This window comes from Orcinus orca, chromosome 9 (assembly GCF_937001465.1).
Source record: "Orcinus orca chromosome 9, mOrcOrc1.1, whole genome shotgun sequence".
Classification (NCBI taxonomy): domain Eukaryota; kingdom Metazoa; phylum Chordata; class Mammalia; order Artiodactyla; family Delphinidae; genus Orcinus; species Orcinus orca.
Window position 1 is genome coordinate 98,931,190 of NC_064567.1, and position 17,735 is coordinate 98,948,924.

At 39.1% G+C, this 17,735-nt stretch overlaps 1 protein-coding gene across 5 annotated transcripts in view; it reads right to left on the bottom strand.

Moving 5' to 3' along the window:
• LANCL2 (LanC like glutathione S-transferase 2) overlaps nt 1-17,735 on the bottom strand; it is an 82,104-nt gene that overhangs the window by 40,176 nt on the left and 24,193 nt on the right. For 4 of the 5 annotated variants that reach the window (XR_007479258.1, XR_004478723.2, XM_033411277.2 and 1 more), the window contains exons 3-6: nt 5,916-6,123; nt 4,890-5,037; nt 3,397-3,543; nt 256-438 (exon numbers count right to left, since the gene is read on the bottom strand). Coding sequence is in view for 3 of the 5 variants with exons in the window: in XM_033411277.2 (XP_033267168.1) it covers nt 256-438; nt 3,397-3,543; nt 4,890-5,037; nt 5,916-6,123 (686 nt within the window). In the remaining 2 variants the exon portion in view is untranslated. The remainder of the gene's footprint in view (nt 1-255; nt 439-3,396; nt 3,544-4,889; nt 5,038-5,915; nt 6,124-17,735) is intronic. The other variant, XM_033411275.2, reaches the window with a different exon arrangement.

Here is a 17,735-nt window from a genome sequence, read left to right on the forward strand (position 1 = left end):
CACTTATGTCATCTAGGTTTTCTTTTACACATGAATATAATCCCTGCTAAAACACACACACATATACTTACAACTCTGATTATAGTGGTGATGAACAGTGAAATAAAAAGACTTTCTGTTTACCAGTAAAAATATTACCTCTAAAATGTTTTTAGTTTGCAAGCAAATGTGCCTACCAAAACCAACCTGAAAACGTGGCGGTGAAAACCGTGTCTGTGCACATGGGGTGCTAAGGACACGCCCCGCAGCACTGACCTTGTATGCCTGCATGAGCATGTGGATGACACCGGGGGCCCCGTGACACCAGTGCACCAGTCGGTCTGTCTCATTGCTTAGGGATGACGGATAATTCCCAGATCGGAATCTTTTGTGGCGCATATAGTCAATACTAGGTTTCACCATTTCTGTCAAGGTTTCTTGGTCCACTTTTGCTGCTGGCTTTTAAACAAACAAAAATAAAACATTTAATTTATGTTTCCATAAGCTTTTTTTTTCTTTTTTTTTAAACCTCTGCATTGTGGCTAATATAGTTAAGTATCAATTACCCAGAATACTGAGGAACACATAAAATTAGAATTAGTCCACTTCTCTGGTTACTTAAGGCCTGGGCAGACCTTTGCATCAACCCTTTCCAATGCTGTGCATGAAACTGATGGCCATCGGCTGGGGAATTCCCTCTTGCTCGGGGGAGGCAACTGACTGGATGAGGCCCACCCACAATGCAACTGACTGGATGAGGCCCACCCACAAGCGGAGAGCAAACTGCTTTACTACAAGTCCACCTGTTTAAATGTAAGTATCACCCAAACTCCCTCACAGACACACCCAGAATAATGTTTGACCAAACAGCTGGGCAATGGCAGCCCAGCCAAGTGAACACATACAAGTAACCACCGCAGACAGCGAGCCACCTTTTTTAATGGGGACTGCCACATACCTATACCTACACATCTTTTATCTGAGCTGTTTCTCCAGAAGAGAGACTTCACTCCCCCAGGTGAGGTGGTGGCCGTGTTGCCGGCTGGGGCGGGGAAAGGTGCTGGCGCAAGGCTGGCTGTGGCAGCAGGGAGGTCTCCCGCTGACCGTGTGGACAGTCACCAAGCCCCGCTTTCAGGTCTGTGCTCCACTTCCACTCTCCTCTCCACCTGCTTTTCTGGAGTCAGAAGAACTGGTTTGACTGCTCCAGACCATGTACTGTTGTTTCCTGCAGTCACCTCACCCTGCACAGTGATCTCACTGCACAGGTCCAGCTGGGCCGCACAAGGATTTCCAAAGAAGCTCTCCTGCAGCCCAGACCTCACTCCCACCTGAACACACGTGTGGCGCCGACACCGAGGGCGCCGTAAGCTCCCGAGTGCAGGGGCCTGCAGGACACCTGGCTGGCTTCTTGCTGGCATCCTCCTCCTCAGGCACCTTGTGCGGGCAGCCCTGTCCCGTCAGGTCCCCTGCTGTTCCTTCGTTCCTTCGTCCGTTCTCAGTCCACTTGTCGCACAGGGCTCCAGAAGTCTCCGAGTCTCATCAGAGAAGCTGGGTGTCTGTTTTCCTTGAGGTTTTGAAATGATTTTCCAGAGGAGAACTGTGCTTTTATTCTTCATCGTGAGAGCGGAGTTCCCTTTAAGTGATATTTTGAAAGTTCTTGTGTATGTCGTTCTGACAGCTGTCCAGATGAAACCACACATGGAGCCCCCGCACAGCTAGGCTGGCATCGCTGGGGAGCGGCGTGTGTGGCTGGCCTCGTGAGCCCAGCTCTGGCACACTGCTGCTATCCACCAGGAGAACGCTGACACCAGTTTCTAAATAGGATCCTCACGAAAGAGTGTTTCCACGTTCTTCACTTTAAAAGCAGATGAGTTGTAAATTTTATGATTCGTGATTCTCTCAAGGAACCTCCCAGTATCTAGCAAAATTAAACTAAACACCTAAATCTAAATTATTTTTTATTGGTGTGATTCTCATACGATTATGTTTCCCTTAAGGGTATGATCACTTTTAAAACAGGGTTCAAAAGCCACTGTTAAAACCTTTTTCTCGGAAAATAGAGAAAAACGGACAATCTACCAACTGTCTAGAACAACACTGCCATTTTAAAATGAGACATGGAATTGATTATTTTGGAAACATGTCTGCACCTAGATTCACAAATTGGAATACATACGTGTTTTACTTTCTACAATGATAACCAAAGACACCTACTAATCACCAGAGAAGGGAGTTCTAGTCCTGTGCAGACAGGAATCTCCAGTTTTCCCTTAGTGAGTGGCAGCATGATGCAAAATGTAGAAATAAAACAGGAATTTGTAAGTGAAAATTTAAAAAAGGAATACATGGGCTTTTAGTTAAAAAGATCTAAATTCTAATCCATGCTCCTTGACTTACTAGCGTTGTAATTTTGAATAAATTTATAAAGTACTCTGTTATGGGTGTAGTAGAATAAAGGCTTAATTGGGGGAAAAAACAAACAAACAAGAGGCACAGCCAGACCTTGTTTTACTGTTCTTTGCTTTACTGTGCTGCACTTGCGGTTTTTAAAAATTGAAGGCTTGCAGCACCATTTTCCCAATAGCATTCGCTCATTTTGTATCTCTGAAACATTTTGGTAATTCTCACAATATTTCAAACTTTTTCATTGTTATGTTTGTTATGGTGATCTGTGATCTTTGATCTTACTATTGCAAAAAGATTACAACTCACTGAAGGCTCAGATGATGGTTAAGCATTTTTTAGCAACAAAATATTTTTAATTTCAGGTAAGTACACTTTTTTTTTTAAGACAATGCTATTGCACGCTTAACAGACTACAGCATAGTCTTGCTTCACTGCGACGTTTTGCTTTATTACAGCAGTCTGGAACTGAACCCGCAACGTCGCCGAGGTCTGCCTGCAGGCTGCATACAGAGCGGAAGAGGGACCCACAGGCCATAAGGCTGGAAGCAGGTTGAAGCAATATTTGGGGTGAGGTCTCTGACTGCCTGACGCAAGAGTCAGTATTTAATTCAGTAGATGTCAGGGATGATTCAGAGACAAAATCATAACCACAGCAATAAACTAGTTAAATTTTGAACACAACTGATAGGAAGCTGGGGGTATCTGAATATGAAGTCTCTGCCCTAGTCTGCATTCTGGAAGCCCTCTCTGCTCCCCGAAGGTTTTCCCCTATTAAAAGAGCAGGAGGACATGGACAGAAAGAAAGTGTGGGCCACAGACAACTAATCCAACACGTAACTGCACACAGAATGTGCTCTCAGGAGGCCACTGCTTGGGGATCCATGGTTCAAAGCAGGATCCTTATTTCATTTCAGCCTGCTTGGTTTGTAGCAAAATTTCAGTACACGTTTCCGATTTGATCTAATATTTTATCATACGGTCACTGCACTAGTATTTCAGAGTATCACTCACCTGCATTAACATGTAGTAGATTCCGGCCATGCCATGGGCGGCTCCAACATACTGCTTCCTGTGCCACTGATACAACAGGGGACAGCGCTCAGCCTTCTTTTCTTCCCTTGACAAAGCCTTGCCCGATTCAATAATAGCGTCGACTACCTACAGACATAACAAGATAGCATAAGTCTAAAAAACTTACATGTAATCTGTTTTAGTCTAATTAACCATAACAACATGTCTTTATATAGATTACTTATTCTAAAAATCTTTAAGCAGTTAGTAGCCAACACTGTTATCTTTATTTTATAAATAAATACAGGCAGAGAGAAACCAGAAGACAATCTCAGAGTAGAAAAAGATATTAAGAAGTAGAACCAAGAGATCAAAAGGTCTTTCCATGAACAGTTTACTAGAACCTGGAAAAACTTCCAATAAAAACTATCCTAGACTTAGTTGCTTTGTAGCTTCAATGTTTTCCCCCAAACACTGGCAAGTACAGTCGGCCCTCCATATTTGCTGCGGGTTTCACACCCACGGATTCACCAACCTCAGATCAAAAATACTGGTAAAAAAACATTCCAGAAAGTTCCAAGAAGCAAAACTTGAATTTGCTGCACGTGCGCAACTTTTTACATAGCATTTACATGGTGTTAGGTATTATAAGTAATCTCGAGATGATTTAATGTACATGGGACGATGTGCACAGTTTATATGCAAATACTATACCACTTTATATAAGGGACTTCAGCATCCTGGCGTTCTAGTATCCAAGGGGAGTCCTGGAACCAATCCCTAACAGGTACTAAAGGATAACTGTACATCTTCCAAGGCTGGAGGAACTGGCTTTATTTATGAAAGGCTAAGGAAGTGGGGTCTGTTGCAGGATTTTAGAATGACTATGCGGCAAAGACAGTAATTGTTTCCTCATATCCTCTCTCCCCTCACACTTTTGGTAACAGTGCCCCAAGTTTTAGCGAGGCATCTGGCCTCAGAGATACAAACAGCTGGACACGGTCATCTGACTGAGTTCTGGAAGTGGGATGGGAGCAGAAGTGAGGTGGGCAACTTCTAGTTCTCAGGCTTAAAAAGGAAGCTGCTCATCTCCCACTTCCTCACCGCCCCCTGGGCTGGGGGTGCTCAGCGAGCTGTGGTCGTGCACATAAGGGCACGGTCCTAGGAAAGGCAGAACAAGACAGAAGCTGGTGCCTAGCCATATTCACCTGGTTTGCCTACCAGTTCTGATACCTCCTGAAAGAGAAATAAACATTCTATCTTCCTGATGCTGCTGTTTGATTCTAGTAAAGACAGCTAAATTAATACAGACCTAAAGTTTTTTTAAAAACATCCCTGGAAGAGAAAAAAGGAGCAATTTATTAATTTTATGAGTGGCCTTGGGAAGTTACTCCTACCTAGAAGCAGAGTCTAGCCACTACTGCAAGTTTCTGCTAGCAGACAGGCTGCGTGGCAGACAGGAGAGGACGCCCCGGGGCGGGACCCCACAGTACCTCTTTGACAGCTGACCCACACACGGCGCCCGGCCCCATCTCCGTGCTCACGTAGAGTAAGGCGTACAGATAGCCTGCCCGGCCCTGAAGCAGCTCGTCGGGAAGGTCTGAATCTCGGCAGACGATGGCTCTCTGGAGCTGCAAAAGTCTACCCAACAAGAAACATCCTGCTTTCCCAGAGAGAGAATGTCTAACATACCTCTTCCTGAAACTGCAAGGAACCCTGTCACTTTAGGAACCATCTGCTACTATTTTTAATTTAAAACTAATTTTTAAAAATACCAAAAAAGAGGGAAAACAACGAAAACTTCCCCACTACAAAACCAAACAAAAACTTCTCTCTCAGATATCATCAACACGAATGATAAAACACCTTGCTGTTCAAAAGTTCTACATTTATATCTAAAATGTATAGGATATATGCATATAAGAGAAGATACTCTAAACCATATACGAGAAGATACTCAATTTTGTAATCCAGAATTACAAGAAAGTGATTTCAAATTTTAACAAAAATGTTACTAAAATGTAGCCAATGCTTGAAAATTAGCTTGAGTCACCCCATCTTTAACAAACATTAACCGACCAGCACCTGCCAGACACTCCACCAGACCATGGCCGTGAGCTCTGATTTCTGCTGCTTCAAAAGAGAATATAAACCAAACGGTACCATAAAAGCTTACATTCTCTAATTGTTTCCTAACAATTGAACCTAAAAATAACTAAGTTATTATAGAGAATCTAAGGCATATAAGGTAATTTTCATGCATTGAAGGCAACCAAAAATTATTTAGGAAAAAACATGTTTATTCCTCCCTCAAATTAAGGCAAACGCATGCTTGGATAGAAAGGTAGCATACAATCCCGCCATTACGCTCAAGATTAAACTACAAACTCTTCGCTTATTGGAGAGAACTGTCTGCAAGAGCAGGTGAATTAAAAGATAAATTCTTTTTCGTTTTTTGAGTTTCTTTCTACATCAAGACTGAGAATTTGAAGAAAATACTTCCAGTTGTAAAAACTCACTTTGTGATGCATTCCTGGGACTCGTAATCACTTCTGAGTTTATGATATACCACAGCTCCGACGGCCAAGGGCCCAGCATCTCCACAGAGGAAAGTGACCCTCCGGCCATTCAGATTCCGAAGTGTTCTCTTTACGTAATCCAGGGATCTGAGCAGATAGGTCTGGTCACACGTGACCCGATACAACTGCAGGTACAAAAGGGCTATGCCTGGAATAATCACCACCACCCCCCCGCAAAAGAAAAGCATTATTGTCTTTCCTTTTTACTGTCAGGACATTATTTCATGATTACGTGAAAAACCTACATAAAGCCTACGTTTCTGAAGGAGTAACTTCAAACAAATTACATATGATATGTTTCTTAAAAATGGGGGAAAAAAGAACCCAGTGTAGAAAAAATTGCAAACAAGTTAAAATGTTGCTAACTGTTCTGACACAATGATTCACTACCTCCTAGATAAGGGAAATACAAGACTTCCCACTCATTCTCCTTTAAATTTCATTCGTTTCCAGGTTGTACTTATTCTCCTTTGTATTATAAGCTAATCTGGATCCTTTTCTTCTTACTTCTCATATAATAAATAATGTCCTCCTATCTTATGCCAAATTACATGATTGCGTTTCTGAGTTTTATACCATCTTCTTTCTAATTTATCTATTTCTCACAATTTTTCAATTTTCTTTAGTGACCAACCAACCAGTGAGTCAACTCACCGTTTACAGAACAGCTACATGATGCAGAGTAAGGTAGTGAATTCAGAAGACATAGCTTATCACCTATCCAAACTTCCTATTTTAGATTAAAGAACAGATCTGGTTACTCAAGGGAACCAGAGAGGGGTCTTTTTCCGAAAATCTATGGAGGATGACCTATATGACTTCTAAAAGGAGCATGCTATTATTCCTGGGCTCAAGAAGTCAATGTGACAGATAAGTAATAAAGGAATCTGAATAAATATATACCTAATAAAGTATACTGTAGGAAAAAATACTTAAAGAAATGATATGATGGTGAAAAGGCAAAAAAATCTATTAATGTTTGAACTGAGGTTCTCTAACATTCTGTTCTTTGTCTGATATCCTACTCTCACTTTTAATATTTTTCATTTTGCTTTTCAAATTTCTCTAAACAGGTAGCTTCTTCTTTAATTCTCCTATTCAGGGTATCCTACTTGCCTTTCAAATTAATTCTTAACACCTACATATATTTTTTGAGAAGTCCTTCTTTTGTCATTATCCATTTTTTCTTTTAAAGACATTAAGTCAAACAGATATAAAAGCATATTTGTAAGCCCTGAAAAAAATCCCTCCATATGAATTGCTTATGACCTCGAGTGTCTTCTGTATTCAAAAAATTGAAATGATAAACATACAGAAAACAAGCTAGCAGTTAAATACCTACAAATTTCAAACATAATAATCACTATAAAAGGTTTACAAGTACTTCATGATTGACTCAGAAACCCCTAAAAATAGGATGATGATCTGGTCAACCTGTGAACCTAAAAACCTATGGTTGTATACATTCAAAGCTTAAGTATTTTAAAGTAAATGATGATGGGTAAAGTATCAAAAAAAAAAAAAAGTCATCATGACATTCTGCCCCTGAATACTTCAGTATGAAAATCTAAAATATATGAACCTTTTCTTAAAAGCCAAAACAGCACCATAACTATCAAAATTAATACTTAGTGAGACTGAGCTGTGTTTTGTTTTTTTTTTTGTAGATCTTTTTATCAGTTTTGGTACCAGTATTAACCTTGCTTCATAAAACAATGGGACGTATTCCTTATTTTCCTATTCTCTAAAACACTGTAAGAGGAGCACTGAGATTTCCTGTTCTTTAAAAAAAAATTGTCTTTTTATTAGTTTATTGTTTCTTTTTCCCGTTTTATTGAGGTATAATTGACAAATAAAACTGTATATATTGAAGTGTACAACAGGATGATTTGACATACAATGTGGAAATATTACCACAATCAGGTTAACACATCCATCATCACACAGTTATCATTTTGTGTGTGTGTATGAGAATGCTTCAAATCTACTCTTAGCAGATAACAAGTATACAATACACTGTGTGTATGTATAAAAATGCTTAAAATCTACTCTCTTAGCAGATTACAAGTATACAAATTACAAGTATACAATATAGTCCCAGGTTGTACATTAGATCTATAGAACTGGTATATCTTATAAGTGAAGGCTTATGCCCTTTGACCACCATTTCCCCATTTCCCCTACTACACAACCCCTGGTAATCACCATTCTATTGTTTCCATGAGTTTGATATTTTGTTTGTTTGTTTTAGAATTAATATGTATGTGAGATCATACAGTTTGTGCCCTTCTCTGTCAGGCTTTTCACTTAGCATAATACCCCCTAGGACCATCCATATTGTCAAAAATGACAGGATTTCACTTTTTCTTGTGGCTGAACATTCCATTCATAGACAGCATAACATTCCATTAGATATAGTTAGAGAGATGGATCAATCGATCACAACTTCTTTATCCATTCAAGGATGGATGGATATTAGTTGTTCTCATATCTTGGCTATTGTTAATAATGCTGCTATAAACATGGGGGTGCAGATGTCTCTCTGAGATACTGACTTCCCCAGAAGTGAGACTGCTGGATCATATGGTTCTATTTTTAGTTTTCTGAGGAACCTCCATACTGTTTTCCATAGTGGCTGCACCAATTTATGCTCCCACCATATACTAGGGTCCCCTCTTCTCCACACCCTCAACCAACACTTGTTCTCTCTTGTCTTTTTGACAAAAGCCTTCCTAATAGGTGTGACGTGATATCTGCGGTTTTTGATTTGCACTTTGCTGATAACTAGTGACGTTGAACACTTTTTCATATATGTGCCAGCCATATGTATGTCTTCTTTGGAAAAATGTCCACTCAGGTCCTTTGCCCATATTTTAATTGATTATTTATTTTTTGCTATTGAGTTATATAAGTTCCCAATATACTCTGGATACTAACCTCTTAGCAGATATATGGCTTGCAAATATTTTCTCCTGTTCTATAAAGCTGCCTTTTCATTTCAACTGTTTCCCTTGCAGTGCAGAAACTTTTTAGCTTGACCTACTCCCGCTTGCTTATTTTTTATTTTATTGCCTGTGCTGTTGGTGTCATATCCAAAAAGTCATTGCGAAGACCCAAGGAGCTTTTCCTTTGTTTTCTTCTAGGAGTTTCACGGTTTCAGGCCTTACATATTTAAGTCTTTAATCCATTTTGAGTTAATTTTTGAGAGCAGTGTAAGATAGGGATCCAGTTTGATTCTTTTGCACGTGGCAATCCAGTTTTCAGCATTTATTGAAGAGGCAATTTTCCCCACTGTGTGTTCTTGGTTTCTTTGTCAAGAATTAATGAACCATTTATGCATGGATTTCCTCCTGGGCTCTCTATTCTGTTCCATTGGTCTCTGTGTCTGTTTTTATGCCAGTGACATATTGCTTTACTATACCTTTATAATATACTTTAAAATCAGGAAGTGTAATGCCACCAGCTTTATTCTTCTTTCTCAAGATTGCTTTGGCTATTCTCGGTCTTTTGTAATTCTATATGAATTGTAGGACTGATTTCAATTCCTCTGAAAAATACCATTAGAATTCTGATAAAGACCGTATTAAATCTATAGATCACTTTGGGTAGTATGGGTATCTTAACAACATTAATGCTTCCAATCCATGAACAAAGAATATTTTTCCATTTATTTGCAGCTGCTTCAATTCCTTTCATCAATGTCTTATAATTTTCAGTATACAGGTCTTTTACCTCTTTGATTAAATTTATTCCTAAGTATTGTTCTTTCACACTGTTGTAAACAGAATTGTTTTCTTAGTTTCTTTCTTCAATAGTTTGTTGTTACTGTACAGAAGAAACTGATTTTTGTATCTTGATTTTATATACTGCAACTTTGCTGAATTTATCAGTTCTAACAAATTTTTTTGGTGGACCTTCAGGGTTCTTTACATATAAGATTATGTCATCTGCAAGCAGAAGCAACTTTACTTCTTCTGATTTGGATGCCTTTTATTTATTTATTTATTTGGGGGCAGGCCTTAATTGCTCCCCCCTAGAATTTTCAGTACTATGTTAAATGGAAGTGGCAAGATTGAGTGTCCTTGTCTTGTTCTAGATCTTAGAGGAAACGCTGAGTATTGTTAGCTGAGTACGAGTATCCTTGAGTATGACGATAGCTGTGGGCTTATCATATATTGCTTTTGTGATGTTGAGGTACATTCTTTCTGCGCCAAATTTGAGAGTTTTTATTATGAAAGTATGTTGAGTATTATCAAATGCTTTTTCTGCATCTACTGAGATGATCATGATTTTTATCCTCCATTCTGTAAATGCTGTGTATCATATTTATTGACTTATGTATGTTGAAACATTCTAGCATCCCTGGGATAAAACCCATTGATCATGCATATTCTTTTAATGTGCTCTTGAATTGTGTTTGCTAGTATTTTGTTGAGGATTTCTGTATCTGTGGTTCATCAGAGACACTGACCTTTAGTTTTCTTCTTTCCTTCAGCTTTTTTGGAACAGTGTGAGAGGGACTGGTATTAATTCTTTAAATGTCTGACAGAATTCACCAGTAAAATCATCAGGTCCTAGGCTTTTGTTGGGAGGTTTTTGATTACTGATTCCATCTCTTTACTCATTATTGGTCTGTTTAGATTTTCTGATTCTTTATGATTTGGTTTTGGTAGGCTGTATGTTTCTAGGAGCTGATCCATTTCTTCTGGGTTATCCAATTTGCTGGCTTATAATTGTTCATTGTAGTGTTTTATGATCCTTCCTATTTCTGTGGTATCAAGTATAATGTCTTCTCTTTTACTTCAGATTTTATTTACTTGGATCTTCTCTCTTGTTTTCTCAGCTAGGCTTGGTAAATTGCCTATTTTGTTTATTTACTGAAAACCCAACTCTTAGTTTCACTGATCTTTTCCACTGCTTTCTGGTTTCTATTTCACTTATTTCTGCTCTGATCTTTCTTATCTCCTTTCTGCTATCTTTGGGTTTAGTTTGTTCTTGTTTTTCTAGTTCCCTGAGGTGTAAAGTTAGGTTCTTTGAGACCTTTCTTTTCTCTTAATGTAGTTGCTTACTGCAAGGTACTTCCCTCTTAGAACTACTTCTGCTACATCCTGTTAAGTTTTAATATGTTGTGCTCTCATCTTCATTTGTTTCAAGATATTTTTTGCTATTCCTTTGATTATTCTTTGACCCACTGGTTGTTCAGGAGCTTTCTGTTTTAATATCCACATAGTTATGAATTTTCCAGTTTTTCTACTATTACTGATTTCTAGTTTCTTACCACTGTGGCTGGAAAAGATACCTGATATAACTTCTATCTTCTTAAATTCGTTGAGACTTGTTCTGAGTTGTAACACATGATCATCTTGAGGAACGTTCTGTATGCACTTGAGAAGAATGTGTTCTGCTGCTACTGAATGCAATATTCTGTTTATGTCTGTTAGATCCATTTGGTCTAACGCATAGTTCAATTCTAACGTTTCCTATTGATAATGCAGATGACCTGTCCAATGTTGGCAGAGGGATCTTGAAGTCCCCTATTACTGTTGCATTGTTGTATATTTTCCCCTTCAGAACTGTTAGTATTCGCTATATTTTTAGGTGCATATATATTTACAACAGTTATATTCTCTTGATAAACTGACTCCTTTATCATTATATAATGACCTTCTTTGATTCTTGTTAAAGTTTTTGAAGTTAAAGTCTATTTGTTCTGACATAAGTATACCTACTCCTGCTCTATTTTGGTTTCGAGTTGCATGGAATATAATTTCCCATCTCTTCACTTTCAGCCTATGTTCATAAAGCTGATATGAGTCTCTTGTAAGCAGCATATAGTTTTTCTTATCCATTTAACCACTTTGATTTGAGAATTTAAGCCATTTAGATTTAAAGTACTTACTGATAATGTAAGGACTTACTAATGCTATCTTATTATTTTTCTGGCTGTTCCATAGCTCCTTTCTTGCTCTCTGTCTTCCCTTGCAATTTGATGATCTTCTCTATTGGTATGCTTCAATTCCTTTTTTTTTTTTTTTAACAACTGCTTGTGTATCTACTACAGGTTTTTGCTTTGTAGTTACTATGAGATTTACATAAAACATCTTACAATGTTCTATTTTAAGCTAGTACAAAAACTCTCCTCCCCTCTCCCAACATCTTATGTTTCTGACATCACAAATTTACATATTTTATGTTGTATACCCAGTAAAAAATTATTATTGTAGCTATAGTTAATTTTAATACTACTGCTAAAACTTTTGTAGTAAAATTAAGCACTACATGACCATATTACATTACTATAGTATTTGGATTTGACTACACACTTGCTTATAACAGTATGTTTTATATTTTCATGTTACTAATTAGCATCCTTTTGTTTCAGCTTGAAGAACTCATTTCAACATTTCCTGTGAGGCAGGTTTACTTGTGATGAACTCCCTCAGCTTTTGTTTGCTTGTGAAAGTATTTCTCCTTCATTTCTGAAGGACAGTGTGCCAGGTATATAGTATTTTTGGTTGGCATTTTTTTTTAAGTACCTAGAATACATCAACCCACTTTCTCCTCGCCTGTAGTTTCTGCTGAGAAATCTTCTGATAGCTTTCTTGGGGTTCCTTTGTATGTAAGTAGATTTTTGTTTCCTGCTTTGGAAATTCTCTTTGGTTTTAGACAGTTTTATTATAACGTGTCTCAGTAAAGTCCTCTTTGGGATGAGTCTGTATGGGAAATTATGAATATCATTAACTCTCTCCCCAGATTTAGAAAATTGTCAGCCATTATTTCTTTAAATAAACTTTCTGCCCCTTTCTCCCTGTTTTTCCTTCTGTGACACCTATAATGCATTAATTGCTTTACTTGATTATGTCCCTTAATTCACGTAGGCTTTCTTTACTTTTATTCACTCTTTTTACTTTTTTCTGCTCTGAATGGTTAATTACAAATGACCTGCCTTCAAGTTCACAGATTTTTTTTCTTGTTGATTCATTCTGCTGCTGCTCTCTACTGCACTTTTCATGTCATTCATTTATATTCTCCAGCTCTACACTTCGTTTTTGGTTCTCTCTCTTAAACTTGTTTTGTTTATGTATGGTTTTCCTAATTTCATTAATATGTCCCCTGCATTGGAAGGCGGATTCTTAACGAATGGACCACCAGGGAAGTCCTCTAATTTGAATTCTTTATCAGGCACACCATAAACCTCCATTTCTTTGGGGGTGGTTACTGGCAAATTATTTTATTATAAAATTATAAATTATTAGTGCTGTTATATTTCCTTGATCTTTCATTTTCCTTGAAGTCTTGTGTTGCTGTCTTAGCATTTGAAGACACAGTCACCTCCTCCAGTCTTTACTGACAGCCATCAGGAATGAAATGTCTTCTGTCAGCCTTACTACAGATTCTCAGGCATTCTCAGGCCTTCTCTATGGATATGCCTGCTCCACACTTTTTGTTCCCTGGTAGGGGAGAATTCTTAAGACTGTATGCCTTCTCCTGATTCCACAAAGCCAGGCTGAGTGCTGCTGGTCTCATCTGCTTCCCTAGGGCAGCGAGGGATGCTCAAGTGTCTATGCCTTCTCCCAGTTCTGCAGGGTTGGGCCAGCTTTGCTGCTCACTGTCCACTAAGGTTTGCACACACTGCCCTCAAGGGCACACACAGTTATGGGGTGGATCAGTGTGTGGGTGAGGAATGCAGAACGTTGGAGGTAACCATGGGCTAACTGGGGGATCCACTGGTGAGGTGTCCCCAGTGGCTCACAGGCAGGCTTCCTGATGGAGTCCTCAAAGTGGCTAGTGGACCTGCATCCCTTGTTGAATTCTGAGCCCTGGCTGCTATGCTCTCAGCCCTTCCTTGCCCCTTGGTCATGAAGATCTCCTCTGTATTCTGAAAGGAATGGGAAAGAAGTGGGTATCCTTTGTAGCTTCCCACATAGCTGGGGAAGCCGGGCACTCATTCACATGTTCTCACTTTCCCCTGTAGGAGAAATCACAGGCTGAATGTGTCTCTTGGCACTAAGCTGTGCCACTTTGGGGATGGGGTGACACAGGTGAAGTGAAAATTTTCCTCTTACCCTTTTCAATGTGTCCAATCTCAGTTTTTGTTTTGTGTCCCCCCACTCTGCCCAATGGTATTGTGTAACTCCTCCACTGGACTCTTGGATCCCAGAAAGGTACTCTCATCTGTGTATAATTATCAAAATCAGTGTTCTTTGGGGAGCAAGACAGTAGAAAACTCCTATTCCACCATTTTACTGTTGTCACTCCTAAGGATTTCCTGTCCTTTAGTAAAGGTTTGGTATAATTTCCCAGTGAAATTTTTGGGTAAATATTTGACAACATTCTCAAATTTTTATTTGGAATTTTGTCTGTTTACATGTCCTATCTCTTCTAGGGTCAGGTTTGGTAGATTGTGTATTCACAGAGAATTATCCATTTCAAGTTACATTGTGAAATAAATTTTTGTAAAGTGAAAAGTAGTCATGTGATTTCTAAAATTTCCTCTATTTATTTATTTATTTGGCTGCATCGGGTCTTAGTTGCAGCATGTGGGATCTTCATTGTGGCATGCGGAAACCTTCTAAGTTGTGACGCTAGGGCTCTAGAGCACGCGGGCTCTCTACTTGAGGCATGAGGGCTCCAGAGTGCGCAGGCTCAGCAGTCGTTGTGTGTGGACTCTCTAGCTGTGGTGCACGAGCTCTAGAGCACACGGGCTCAGGAGTTGCAGCACATGGGCTTAGTTACCCTGCAACACGTGGGATCTTAGTTCCCCAACCTGGGATTGAACCTGTGTCCCCTGCATTGGAAGGAGGATTCTTAACCACTGGACCACCAGGGAAGTCCCTAAAATTTCCTCTGTTTTAAGGCTTCCCGATTTCATTTATGTTTTTGTGCCCTTCATCCCCTATCTGCAAACTTCTGTTCCTAATTAATGTCACTATAAAATTATGCCCATTTCCTCAATCATATCTTGGCTAGTCCTCTAATACAGGAATCAGCAATTTTTTTTCCATAAAGGCCAGATAATCATCTTTAGGTTAGGCTTCAAGGACCACATTTAGTCTCTGTTGGGTTTTCTTTTATTTCAAAATTCTTAAGAATGTAAATAAAAATGCTTCTTGGTTCAAGGCCTGTGAACAAACAGGCTGTATCCCAGATTTGGCCCATGAGCCACTGTTTGTCAATTACTACATTAGTAGAGTCCTCTGGAATGCTCTTGATAAAAATATTTCCTAGGTTACTGTTATACTTTTTGTTATATTTCATATGCCTGGAGGGCAGTAACCTAGCTGGATTTAACATCTTATCTTCATATTTTCATTCCCTGAATATCTTGTAGGATGCCAGTTAACTTCTTTTTTAAAAAATATTTATTTATCTATTTGGCTGTGCCAGGTCTTAGCTGCAGCACATGGGATCTTAGTTGCGGCATGCAGGATCTAGTTCCCTGACCAGGGATCGAACCCAGGCCCCCTGTATTGGGAGTGTGGATACTTAACCACTGGACCACCAGGGAAGCCCCTGCTGGTGAACTTCTGAATGTGGCCACTTAGAGGTTTGATACCAATGTGATTTTCTCCCTGTTGATATTTCTGTCATATACCTCCTCCTCAACTACTGACATCCCACACCACAGTGGTACATTTATTACAATTGATGAATTGACACTGACACATCATTTTCACCAAAAGCCCATAGTTTTTATTACGGTACACTCGTGGTGCTGTACATTCTGTGGGTCTGGACAAATGTATAATGAGATGTATCCACTACTGTACAATGATCCAGAGCAGTTTCACTGTCCTGAATATCCTCTATGCTCTACCTATTCATCTGTCCTTCACCCTCTAGCTCACTGAAAACACTAACCATTTTTATTGTCTTCACAGTTATACATTCTCCAGAATACCATATAGTTGGAATCACATAGTATGTAGCCTTTACAGAATGTCTTCTTTCAATTAGAAATATACAATTTAAAAATTTAATTAATTAATTAATTTTTTGGCTGCATTGGGTCTTCGTTGCTGTGCGTGGGCTTTCTCTAGTTGCCGTGAGTGGAGGCTACTCTTTGTTGCAGTGCGCGGGCTTCTCATTGTGGTAGCTTCTCTTGTTGTGGAGCATGGGCTCTAGGCACGCAGGCTTCAGTAGTTGTGGCACGCAGGCTCAGCAGCTGTGGACCGTGGGCTCTAGAGCACAGGGTCAGTAGTTGTGGCACATGGGCTTAGTTGCTCCGCAGCATGTGGGATCTTCCCAGACCAGGGCTCGCACCCGTGTCCCCTGCACTGGCAGGCGGATTCTTAACCACTGCGCCACCAGGGAAGCTCAGAAATATACATTAACGTTTACTCCATGTCTTTTTGTAGCACACTTCCTTTTAAGTCTGTATAGTGTTTCCTTGTTTGGATGCACCATTTATTTACTCATTCACCCATTGAAGGACATCTTGGTTACTTCAAACTTTTGGCAAGTATGAATACAGTTGCTATAAACATTCATGTGCAGGTTTTTTGGTGGGCCTAAGTTTTCAGTTCATTTGGGTAAAAAAGAGAACAATTGCTGGCACATATGGTAAGTGTATGTTTAGTTGTGTTAAAAACTTCTGAACTGTCTTCCAGTGTGTCTATTTTGCATTTCCACCAGCGGTAAATGAGAGTTCTGGTTGTTCCACGTTGTCACCCGCATTTGGTACTGTCAGTGTTTTGAATTTTGGCAATTCTGTAATGACATAAGACGTTGAACATATTCTTATACACTTACTTGCCATCTGTATATCTTTTCTGGTGAGGTGTCTGCTCATGCATTCTGCCTATTCTGTAATAAGGTTGTTCATTTCTTATTGTTGAGTTTTAAGAGTTCTTTGTTTACGCTGGGTAAAATCCATTATCAGATATGTCTTTTGCAATTATTTTTTCCTTGTCAGTGGCTTGTCTCATTCTCTTTTGCAGGTAGTTTTTAATTTTAAAGAAGCCCAGATTATCATTTACAGGGATACCTCATTTCACTGTGCTTCACTTTATTGCACTTCCCAGATGTTGTGTTTTTTGCAAATTGTAGTTTTGTGGCAACTATGAATTGAGCAAGTCTGTCAGAGTCATTTTTCCAATAGGATTTGCTCACTTTGTGTCTCTTGTGTCACATTTTGGCAATTCTCACAATATTTCAAACCCTCAACCAGCAAAAATGACTGACTCACTGAATGCTTAGATGATGGTTAGCATTTTTTAGCAATATTTTTAAATTAACATATGTACATTGTTCTTTTTGGACATGATACTATTGCACAATGTACTGCAAACATAACTTTTATATGCACTGAGAAACCAGAAAATTTATATGACTCACTTTACTGCGATACTCACTTTATTGTGGTAGTCTGGAACTGAACCCACAATATCCCCAAGGTATGCCTGTATTTCTTTCACAGATCACATCTTTGGTGTTGTATCTAAAAAGTCAGTGCCATACCAAAGGCCACCTATGTTTTTTCCTGTGTATCTTCTAGGACTTTTACAGTCTTGAATTTTATGTTTAGGTCTATGATCCATTTTGAGCTAATTCTTTTGAAAGGTATCTAGATTCATTTGTTGCATGTGGATGCCCAGTTGCTCTAGGACCATTTGTTGAAATGACCATCTTCACTACACTGCATTGCCTTTGCTCCTTTGTCAAATATCAGTAGCTATATTTATGTGGGTCTATGTCTGGGCTCTCTATTCTGTTCTATTCTTTCACCAGTACTACACTGGTTTGGTTATTGTAGCTTGT